The sequence below is a fragment of the Ailuropoda melanoleuca genome, chromosome 13 (assembly GCF_002007445.2).
Source record: "Ailuropoda melanoleuca isolate Jingjing chromosome 13, ASM200744v2, whole genome shotgun sequence".
In the NCBI taxonomy this organism is placed as follows: domain Eukaryota; kingdom Metazoa; phylum Chordata; class Mammalia; order Carnivora; family Ursidae; genus Ailuropoda; species Ailuropoda melanoleuca.
Window position 1 is genome coordinate 89,310,922 of NC_048230.1, and position 12,237 is coordinate 89,323,158.

Genomic DNA, 12,237 nt, shown 5'->3' on the forward strand with positions numbered 1-12,237 from the left:
CTCCAAGGGGGAATGCCCTGCCCAGGAGACAGTGAGCACACCACAGCAGGACCCTCATGAGGCAATAGAAACACCTGATAGAGGTTGAGGGACTGCCACGTGTGTTAACTGATGCAGTTCTCGCAGTAAATCTCCAAAGGTAAGGTCCATGCCACTTTTGTCCCCGTTTTATGGATGAGGGAACCAAGGTGCAGTGAAGCAGAGGTGATTTGTCTAGGGTCAGATGATGACAAAGTGACAGACTGGGATTTAAACACAGGCTCCAAACTGTGAGTTCTTCTCCATTGCCCTTATCTCTCTCCTGTCTCCCTTTTCTCTGTCTCTGTCCTTTCCTCTCCCCTCCCTGCCCTCCCTCTCTCACAGATGTGATCCAGGAATTACACTTGGTGGTTTTTAAAAGTCTTCACAACACAGAAATTCTAGAACTTCTTTCTCTCCCTTCCTTCCTTCCTTCCCTCCCTCCCCCTCTCACTCTTTCTCTCTCTCTCTCTTTCTTTTTTTCATTAAAAATATCTGGAGAAAAGCAGCATAGGTCTGGTAAGGTGGCTCCCTGATGTCATCAGGAACTCAGACCCTTCTATCTTTTGTTCTTCCATCTTTACCAAGTGGCTTCTATTCTCAGCATCTTGAGGTGGCTGCTGTGGCTCCAGCCATTCCATTTGCAAGAAGCAGGAAGGAGGAAGGACTAGAGCAAAATAACTTTTCCCATTGTCTCACCCAGGGACTGCTGCTTATAAATCTTTTGACCACCTCTTAAGTCACTAGTTAGGAAATGTAGTTTTTCAACTGGGTGTATTTACCAGGAATCTGTTACTAAGAAAGAAAGGGAGGGGTGCCTGGGTGTCTCAGTCAGTTAAGTGTCTGCCTTTGGCTCAGGTCATGATCTTGCGGTCCTGGGATAAAGCCCCATGGGGTCTCCCTGATCAGCGGGGTCTGTTCCCCCCTTGCCCCTCCCCCTATTCATGTTCTCTCTCTTGCTCACTGTCTTAAATAAGTAAATAAATAAAATATTTAAAAAGAGAGAGAGATACAGAATATTGAGGAGGCTACCAGCAGTCAGGGATAATAACAATAACTTATTAACTTGCTAAGGGGAATGGGGTGGCCGAGGGGCTCCCATCAGTTAGGGATGCTGAGCTGTTCAATACCGAATCATCTGTTGGAATGGTCAAAAAGTCATCCACTACTTGCCAATCACTAGCAGCAGTTTAGTTAATGGCAGAACACTCTCTAGTTTGGATAGTGAAATACACCCATGCTCTCCTATTAAACTTTATTCTCTCCCTTACTTTGATGACATAATATGATTTTTCTTCCATAAACCTTTTTTTCATCTATTGAGTTCTGCTCAGTTCTGTGTGGACAAATTAATTTGCCTTGGGATTTAAAATCCTAGCTTCAGTTTTGCCTAGTGTGTGAAAATGCCATTGTGTGAATATGAAAAATACACAATCCCATTAATTTTCCTTTAATTTCTCCAATTCTTTAATTTAAAAGTGTGCAAAAACAATCCCACACATTAAAGTGCACACAAGAAATATATGGGTTATCCGAATGCAATTACATTTCAGGGTCACAATAGGTAAGCTGATTTTCATTTTGGACCTTATTCTTTGTCCCTCCCCCTTCCTTGTTTGTTTGTTTTTTAATCTAAACACTTACTATTTGGAATAATAACTCATTAAAAGTTTTATAAATTGAATAGCTCCCAATTTGTTCTTTGGCCCTGCCATTTTCTGCCAAGGACTTTTCCTGATTAATTAGAGTATGACCTACTAAGTGGGTGTACTGTTACCTAAATTTCATTTTCTTTTATACGACAATGCTCAGTGGAGTTCTGGTAAGGTTTTGAACCTCCAAAGCACAGCATTCAATATCATGCATTTAAAATCCTTTACCACCTGTAGGGGTGGTGGGAGCGATGAGGGGACTGAGACGGTGGTAGCCGCTGTGTGAAGATGGAGTTTCCTGGAGGAAATGACAATTACCTGACAATCACAGGGTCCTCTCACCCCTTCCTGTCAGGTGTCAAGACATTCCATACACCAAGCTTGGGAGATGAGAAATTTGAAATCCCACCTATCTCCTTGAATTCTGATCCCTTACTGGCTGTCTCAGATGTGACTGGCCTCTTTGATGACCTGGAAGACCCCTCCTCCTCTCAGAATGACAGCTTTTCAGACCAATATGGGGCCCAGACATTGGACGTGTCTGTGGGCATGACTCATGGCTTGATGGAGCAGGGTAGGGGGGGCTCCTGAGTGGGGGCTTGACCATGGACATGGACCATTCTATAGGAGCTCAGTATGGTGCCAGCCAAACTGTTACAATTGATGTACCAATGACAGATGACATCTCACTTGATGGGGCATAGTCAGTTGACCACCACTGATGAGTCAGAACAAAGTTCTCGACTTGGTTTGAGCTTAGGGGGTGGCACCATACTTCCACCTGCCAGTCACTCAAGCATTGTCTTTCAACCACCCCTTCACCTATTAGTTCACTTCACAAGGATGGTGTTGAGGATTTCCGGAGGCAACTTCCCAGCCAGAAGACAGTTGTGTGGAAGCAGGAAAAAAGCAGAAGGCCCCAAAGAAGAGAAAAAAAAAATCCTAATGAAGCTAAGAAGCCAGTTTCATCATCTGCTTTATTCTTTCGTGATACACGGGCTGTCATCAAGGGACAGAATCCCAATGCGTCTTTTGAGGGGGTTTCAAAAATTGGGGCCTCCATGTAGGATAGTCTTGGAAAGGAGCAAAAACAGGTGTATAAGAGGAAAACCGAAGCTGCCAAGAAAGCATCTGAAGGCTCTGGCAGAATATAAAGACACTCAAGAGTGTCAGGCCACTGTGGAAACAATAGAATTGGACCCAGTGCCACCGTCACAGACTCCTTCTCCACCTCCTATGGCTACTGTTGACCCAGCGTCTCCAGCGCCAGCCTCAGCAGAGCCCCCTGCCCTGCCCCCTTCCATTGTTGTTAACTCCACTCTTTCCTTCTATGTGGCAAACCAGGCATCTTTTGGGGCTGGAGCTCAGCCCAGTGTCACCAAGTTGATTATTACCAGACAGATGTTGCCCTCTTCTGTGACTATGTCTCGAGGGATGGTTACCATTATCCCAGCCACAGTGGTGAACTCCCAGGGGATCCAACTAAGCCAAACCAGTACAGCCACTATCCAGCCCAGTCAACAAACCCAAATTGTCACTTGCTCAGTGTTGGAGAGGCAGCATCCTCCACCCCAATGACAACCCCACCATTGCAACAGCTGCCTCAGCCCCCCACTCAGCAGCAAGTGACCATTCAGCAGCAGCCTCCCTACTTCAGGTCATGCCACAGCCTCCACCTCAGAAAGTTCGAATCAATTTATGGCAACAGCCACCTGCTCTACAGATCAAGATTGCACCTCCACCCACTCTGAAAATGCAGACCACCTTAGTCCCACCAGCTGTGGAACGTAGTCCTGACTGGCCTGTGAACAACAGCCCTGAGGCCCATACAATGGAGGAAATCTGGCCTGAGACAATCTGTGAAATGATCACAGATATAGTTCCGACATTGAGTCTCCTTCTCAAATGGATATTGAATTAGTGAGTGGGTCTCCTGTGATGCTCTCACCCCAGCCTCGATGTATGAGGTCTGGTTGTGAGAGGACTCCCGTTGTGAGGAAGGACTGGGACAATGAATACTGCAGCAATGAATGTGTGGTGAAGCACTGCAAGAATGTCTTTGTGGCCTGGGTGGCTTCTAGAAATTCAAACACTGGTGTTTGTGAAGGCGTCCTTCTTGTTCTCCAAGCCAGGGAAGAACTTATCTGCTGGGAACATGTCTCAGAGCCTCTTTTTTAAATGCAAGCTGGGCTTCTAGTAGTGCCTGATCTCAACCCATAATGGTCCTTCATGCTTCTCCCCTTTTCTGTCTCTTCAGCAGGGGCCATACTGTGGAGCAAGGCTGTTGAGTTTGTTCTAATCTGGAGTTGTTTTTTTACTTTCAAGGACAAGCAGAGATACCAGTGATAATAGCAGAGGAAAGGGAGAGGGGATATGAACAAGCCAAACATAGGGGTGGTGCTGGTAGGGGGTTGTTTGAGGAAATTCAGGATGATTGTCATAGGACATGCCTAAACAATTATTAAAATGATGGAGAATACTCAAAAAATAAATCATTTACCAGAGCCTTACATGGACTGCTTTGTAATACCTATGAATATAAAAATTCCAAAATTTAGTATTATTTTGCTAAACAAATAATATTGCTAATTAGAAAATTTTACCTCCACAATTGTAGTTGCAGTAAATGACCACTAATTCCTGAGTTGTTTCTTTTTACTAAATGTCATTTTACTGCAGGGTCTTTGTAGAGAAAGGACATCTAGGTTTTAAAAATCCAGTTTGAAAATGAATTGAATGCATCACAGTAATGTACAGGGCTTACCATTTATATTGAAGAAGGACATAACCAAAAAGTTTCCTAGATGTAATCTGAGACTTAGTGAAGCCCCATTTCTTCAAGCACCAGCCAGCATTCACATCTACCCCATATCAAAGGCATTTTCTGCACTTGTCAAGGGAGCAAGAACCTCCTCTGCACCCGCAATAGTCTCTACTGCAGGTGAGCTTTTGCCCATCATCACTGTAAACCGATCCCTGCCTCACAGCCTGCGGGCCTCACACCACAAGTACACAAGGAGCTGGCGCAGGTCTTCTAACAGAGACCTTGTATTGCCTTTAAGTCTTGCTCCTGGCGCCGGCCTCATTATCTTCCACTTAATCTCTCCTGGTCACCAAATAAAAATCAGAGGGGTGAGGTGCTGGCCCATGGGGCAAACTCATGTCACTGTGCTATTTTACTTGGCATTTGTTAGATTCTAATTTGAACCAAAATAATGAAAAAATTGAGGTGACATTTAAAAAAAAAGTATCTGGCATTTCCTGAGAAATCAGATCTGGCCACACTGAACCCATACTCTATCCTGGCACCTACTGTATAGAGTTGAGTGTGGCCAAATTCTGGCCAGGGCTTGGGCCTTCAAGTTTGCCACAGTACCCTTGACACTGAAGACAAGTGTCAGCCTTTATTCTGTTTTTACTGTTGCTTTCCCTTACTAGAGGAAAGTGCTTCCATGCATGTCTGTGTCAAAAGAGGGAGAACAGAAGTTATACTGGGAGGTTGAGACAGAGACAGAGAGGAGTGTATACTGTGTTGAGACAGAGACAGAGAGGAGAGGGAGGGAGGGAAGAGGGAGAGGGAGAATATTTCTTTGACAAAGTGCAGAATAGTTCTATAATTTTCATAAGTATGTAGTAGTCCCCCTCCCTCATTTTCCTTTCTGCCTTGCCTCTCTATGCACTTGGATTTCAACCTCTGGTATAATTGCTTCTGTACAGATTGTTTTTACCAAAAATGGCTATGTCAAATCCCATTCTGTGTGCTCTTTCATGGCCTTGCTGCTCCTGCATGAAGAGATAGATTATAGGTTCCCTCCCCCTGATTCTGGCCAAGCTTTTATGACAACCTCCACAAATAGAACATGGTAGAAGAGACACTCCTCAATTTCCAAGACTAGGTTAGAAAAGAATATGGAGCTCTCTGTACTGGTTGGTTCTCTCAGGACACTTGTCCTTGGAAGCTAGATGCCATGTTGTGAGGAAGCCCAAGACACATGGAGAGGCCACATGCAATGTTCTGGACAACACCCCAGCCAGGATCCCAGTCCATGGCCAGCATCAATTGCTGGACATAAAATGACAACTTGCTGTCATTTTTTAATACTTGGCATGTTTTCTGGGGGTGGGGGGAGGAGTGAGATGGTTTATCTCCAGATGAATCCAGCCCCCAGCCCTCAGGTCGCCTGCAGCTTTGGAGTCTTCCCAGCTGAGGCCTCCAACACATCCCACCTTGCCCTTGTCTGAATTACTGACCTATAGAATGTGTGAGCCTAGTAAATGGTAGTTTTGCACCAGTGAATTTTGGAATAATTCATTATGTGGCATTAGATAACCAGAGCAACTCCTAAGAATTGTCTCTCAGTGGCCATTCCACCTGGTTTTTGTTTTTTGTTTTTCAATTAAAACCTGACTGTATCTGAGGACAGAACAAGGCATACTTATACCGGACATTGCTATGTTTATTTAATTAAATTAATGTATGTATTTATTGCTGTGTTAGTGCTTCCCTTACTACCACGGAAATAAGCATGTCTCTGTAACATACCTCAGGTCCCATGCCCTACAGGGGCTGATATTAGTCAACACGTGACAAACAGAGAGATTCCAAACAGCAGGAAGCAGCGATACACTGATAAAGTTCCTTGCAACCATTTCACTCTCAATGATGAAGAAGATTGCTGTAAGGCCCTGAGTTGGATAAGGGACAACTCCATCATCGCAGAAGGTAAGGATGTTGGTAACTGTGCATCTTTGCAGAATCACTTTTTATTTTTATAATGAGTCTCATTCTTCATCTAGTTCCAGTATATAATTAGTGCCTAATTAATTCCAACCAAATCATTCATCTGTCATGCTTTGTTTTCCAGATTAATTTACAACTTGTTGTCATTTTTGGATACCCAGCATGTTTGCTGGGGAAAAGAAAAAGGCTTGAGATAGTTTAATTATCTATAATTATTTTATTACACAAAATGAATATCCGAAGAGCAAAGCATGGCTAAAATCATTAACTAATTAAAGAATAATTTAATAAGCAAACATGTTTAGCAATTATATGGAAAATATGTCTCCTTTTGTGAAGCCGAAAAGACCTAGGAAGAAAAAGAAAGGTCTGCATTGGAAGGGCTCTTTTCTTCCCTTCCCAATCCATTGTTCTCTTTCTTGACGGTGTATCCACAGTCCTTCCCACAAACACACATATTCGACTTGCATGCCACTTTTTGAATCAAAATGAGACAGTAAACCATTTGAACAAATGCCTCTGCCACTCAAAAGTGTTTTCTCAAGCATCTTCCTCTCTGTTGCTTGGATTAAATTGAAATTGTTTGACTAGCAAAATAACCAGAACAGGGCCCAGCTATCTCTTTGTCCTTAATTGAAACCTGGGAGTGAGGTTTTGAAGATGAGAAAGTGCAGTCCCTTTGTTTTAGCCTACAGCTCGGGGAGGGTCAGTGACTCGTGACTTGGTTAGCTTATACAACTCCCCATGGCAGGCTGGGGTTCCATGCAGTCTGGGGATGTGAAAAAACACTAAATGCCTATCATCTAGGGATCAATATGTAAAATTAAATCTATTAATCTATTTAGTGTACTTATTTAAATACAATTTAATGATGTTAATATAGTTAATATATTAAAATTAAATACAGTTTCTTCTAATTTTTGGTGGAAGTCTTAGGGATTAATTGACTTTTTGTTAAGTTGCTACATTTACTCCATTAAAAATGGATAACAAGTGACACTCAATACATTGCTGGATTCAATTTGCTTGTATTTTATAGGCTATTTGATCTAAATTCATAAGTGAGATTGGCTTGCAATTTTCTCTTATAAGCTTTACATGTCTAGTTTGGGGAATTAAGGGTATGCTAGTCTCACCAAGGGTTTTTTGGAAGCTTTCTGTATTTTTTTAGGATCTGAAATATGTTGTGTAACCCAAAAGTTGGACAGAAATAACCCATAAAACCAAGTGGGAACCTTTGGGTAGAGGTGGAATATATAAATATGTACCAGACTCAGATTTAAAACTTGCCAAAGTGTTTTCATGTTTCTCTCAGAATTTGGTATTATTTTCAGTTTTGCATCTGTCTGTGTTTAAACCTGTTTCAACATTTTAGTCATTTTTTTAATCACTGCCCTACAACCTACATAGAATTGAGGAATTCTTAAATTGGGGATCAGCAAACTTTTACAGTAAAGGTTCAGATAGCAATTATATTGGACTTTGGAGGCCATATGGTCTGTGTCCCATCCACTCAGTTCTGCCTTTGCAGCAAAAAAGACAATACATAAATAAATGGGCAAGGCTGTGTTCCAATAAAACTTTATTTACAAAAATTGTTGATGAGCCATAGTTTGCAGAACCTCCCTGCTTTTATGCATAGGATTTGTCACAAATCATTACCATTTCATCAAGTCTAGGCCTCAAATTGTAACTTAAACTCCCTGAAAGCATGAAAGGCCATGGTTCAGTACAAAACACACAGGACTGTGTTTTAGGGCTATCCCCAATCCTGTCATAATGCAGTGTTGTAACTTCGAACAGTTGCCTATTTTTGATGTGAGGGATAAGGAGTATTTTGGCCAAAAAAAAAAGGGGGCCTTTGAAAGTGACAGTGCAGATTCTTGAGGCTGAATGTTTATGGCAGAGAAGTTAGAAATCCCAGAATAACAAGCACTATGCCCTCCTTCAGATGCTTTTTTTTTTTTTCATGCTCTTGGTTGTCAGATGGGGGAGAAGCATCTGTGCTATTCTGATGACTAGTTGTCAGAGACGGTGTTACTCTGTTGCCCACTTAAAGGAAAATAAATGCTTTTACAAGATTTGAGAATGTCTTCCATCAGCCACTGCATAAAACCCCTCCGAGTACCTGCTTTTGTCCATTGAACAAGCAAGATAAGAAGTATGTAGAAATGAGTTTCTTGTCTTAAATGTAGGCTATTTCCCCCAGCTCTAGTGCTAATGACATTGCCAGGGCATCTCTCAAGTAGGTGCTCTAACTCTTCGCTGCTGGGTCCAGGCTCTGGGAGACGTCTGAGAAACTCAGCCCTGCCCCTTTAATTCAGCTCTGTGTGGTGCTCCTTTTCAAATGACTTTCCATGTAAGAAAAGTTACAAAGAAAACTGTTAACCTCTAGGCTGAAGGAAGCTTTTTCTCTTTGTAGCTTTTCCACAATTAGAGTCCTATTCAGACTTGAATTTAATTAGTCACATTCCAGATAATATCTTCCTCACATGGGTTGCTGTGAGGATTAAATGAAATAAATAAGATAGTTCATGCCCAACTCAGGACAGTGTGTCATACAGAGTATGAGTTCAGTGATACAGGCTGCTGTTGGCAGTACTGTTACTACTGCCACATGTGGTGGGGTTGTTGCTCTGCCCTGAAGGTTCCCCAGGGCATAATCTCAGCCCCTGGTGATAGCATGGTCAAGGACAGTCTACACAAAAAATGGGGATCCTTGTACACCAGGGGCCAGTCCATCTGTAGAGAGGCATGGTGTCCTTCATGAAAGCCCTGGAAACTGAAATTTGGAGAAAGAGGATTGGCCCTAAAGAAGGGCAGGATAAGTAAACAGAGAGACAGGTTGGGGAAGTGTGAACAGTGTTGGTCACACCCTTGGATGGCAGCTGGTGAAGGACCTTAGGGCCCAGCCATGTCCAGTTTTAATTGGTTACTTTTTAATTTTTTTAAAAAGATTTTATTTATTTATTTGTCAGAGAGAGGGAGAGAGAGCACAAGCAGGGGGAGCTGCAGGCAGACGGAGAAGCAGGATCCCTGTTGAGCAGGATCCCCATGCAGGACTCAATCCCAGGACCTTGGCATCATAACCTAAGCCGAAGTCAGACACTTAACTGACTGAGCCACCCAGGTGCCCCTTAACTGGTTACTTTTTAGGGGTTGGGGAACTAGTGAAGGGGGTAACCAGTGCACAAAACAGCACTTTAGGAAGGTGAACCTCCTGTCCATGGCACCCATCTAGTAGCGAGTAAGCGATCCAAAAGGAACAGGTTGGAGAAGACCGTATGGCCCGTTGAAGGTGGGGCAGCTGTGCACACAGGTGAGGGCTGCTGCAGCCCCTTCTAGCTTCTACTCAAGTCAGTTATGGGATGATGGTATTTGAAGCTAGAAACTGGAAGGCTGGCACTTCATGAAAGGCGAGCAGGGCTGCGTTCCTGTACCCATTGCCATCGCTCCACCTGCCAACCCTGGCTTCCTCTTCATGTCACTGTAACAACACCAGGAAGAATGTGGACGTCTTGCATGATTGTTAGCTTTTGCTCCCTCAGTGCTGATTTCCCCTTTTCTGAATAGTTCAGGGTGGGACTGGCGGGAGGTTGCTGAGGACAGGGCCCTTCCTACAAAAGTCTGAGAAAAAAAATCTCCTGTGTTTCAGTGGCTGTGATTGGGTCACAGGTCCATCCAGGAGTCAAACGTTGAGTCCCGAGGACACACCAGACCTGACTTGGCTGAAGTACTGGGAACTGAGGGCAGGGGCTTGTTTGTTGAGGGTGGTAAAGGGATTGTTCTAGAAGGATGGATGGATGCTGGGTAGCAGAAGCAATGGATGGTGAGTCGGAGGAGGTCAGCTCTGGAATTTCTGCCCATTGAAACTACAGATATGGCCCCAAAGCATCACCACAGTCCACCTGCCCCCCTCCCCCTACTCCCATTCACTATTTTATCCTGCCTCCCTCTGCTTCCAAAGGAGAAATGGTGGTTCTGTGATGGAATTAGCCCAGTCAGAAAGAAATTGTTCTCTGGGCTCTAGAGTTGGATGGCTTTATAGATGTAAATTATCCTACACTATTAGAACTGCTCCAGTGTCCTGGAGAATAGCCGACATCACCAGCTCAAATGCTGCTTTCAACTGCAAACAAAACCGGGAGGTTTGGGGGGGGGCGGTTCAGATGGAACCCAGCAACCTAATACATTACAACAGTTTATGGCATTAATTGAAACTAATTGAAATTCATCTGCTATTACCTCTGTACTTTCCATGAAAATGAAAAGTAAGATGAAAGTAAAGTAAAAAAAAATAAATAAATAAGTAAAATGGCCTTAATGGCCCGAAATGGATCAATTATTTTCATCTTTAGCTAAATGCAGTTTACTGCCTTATTAAAAGCATGTTTGTTAGGAAAAGTATAACATTAAAATTCCAGTGCATGAATCACCGAGCAAAGCCTTTGTTATGTTATATCTAATACAGTCTTCCCTTCTTATTTGGCAGAACAAAATGAGACAGGTTAGGCTTGGGTCATGGAAATCTTATGCTATGACCTATAAAAAATAAAAAGAACATTCTCTGGTCTATTCATGGACATGATATGTTTTTTAAGTAGATGTTTATTTCATAATTTACTAATACTCTATGATATCTGTTTTAAATTCTTTCATTATCTAGTTATTTGCTAAAGCTAATTATACAGATTAAATGCCAATTAGAGTTATTTTTTTTTTAGGAATGTGTTGCAAATAAAATGTAGTGGTATGAGCACGCTGAAACCAAACTCAGAAGGTCTGAGTTCTGCTGAACCATCTACTTGCTGTGTGACCTGCAGTTAGGTCCTTAACCTCTATGTCCTCAGTTTTCTGAAGAACATAGTAAAACATATTTCTTGGGCCTATTCTGAGGATGAATGAGGTCATACATAATCACTCTATGTCTCTTTTGAAGTGGAAAAAGGAAATATAGTTCTTCATTAAAATACAATGGAATATGTAAATACACAGACATAATTAAAAATACATAAATTGTGAAATGTAGCATATAGTTTTTGTTTTCTCTGGCCTTACACATATAGTAACTAGGAAAAAATTCATATCAATATCTCTGTGGATAATGAAATACATCCTTTCTAGGTGGTTAAAACTAAAGCACTCGGTTCAAAAGAATAAAATACTTTTTTTATAATAACATTTTTTATTATATTGTGTTAGTCACCATACAGTACATCCCTGGTTTCTGATGTAAGGTTCGATGATTCATTAGTTGCATATAACACCCAGTGCACCATGCANCCATTGGAAAAGTGTCTGTTCATATCTTCTGCCCATTTTATGATTTCTTATTTGTTTCTCACGTATTGAGTTTGAGAAGTTCTTTGTAGATCTTGGATACCAGTCTTTTATCTGTAGTGCCATTTGCAAATATATTCNTTTGCAAATATATTCTCCCATTCCGTGGGCTGTCTCTTAGTTTTTTTGACTGTTTCCTTGGCTGTGCAGAAGCTCTTTATCCTGATAAAGTCCCATAAGTTCATTTTATCTTTTATTTCTCTTGCCTTTGGAGATGTGTCGTGAAAAAGGTTGCTCTGGCCGATGTCATAGAAGTTGTTGCCTATGTTCTCCTCTAGAATTTTGATGGATTCCTGTCTCACATTGAGGTCTTTCATCCATTTGGAGTTTATTTTTGTGTATGGTGTGAGAGAGTGGTCAAGTTTCATTCTTTTGCATGTAGCTGTCCAATTTTCCCAGCACCATTTATTGAAGAGACTGTCTTTTTTCCACCGGATGTTTTTTCCTGCTTTATCAAAGATTAGTTGCCCAAAGAGCCGAGGGTCC

At 42.2% G+C, this 12,237-nt stretch overlaps 1 protein-coding gene and 1 pseudogene across 5 annotated transcripts in view; both read left to right on the forward strand.

The window, feature by feature from the left end:
- Positions 1-12,237, forward strand: part of CFAP61 (cilia and flagella associated protein 61) — a 293,467-nt gene that overhangs the window by 197,760 nt on the left and 83,470 nt on the right. For all 5 annotated transcript variants that reach the window (XM_011225478.3, XM_034641778.1, XM_034641779.1 and 2 more), the window contains one exon: positions 6,219-6,393. In XM_011225478.3, the coding sequence (XP_011223780.1) occupies positions 6,219-6,393 (175 nt within the window). The remainder of the gene's footprint in view (positions 1-6,218; positions 6,394-12,237) is intronic.
- Positions 1,959-4,321, forward strand: LOC105237816 (annotated as a pseudogene).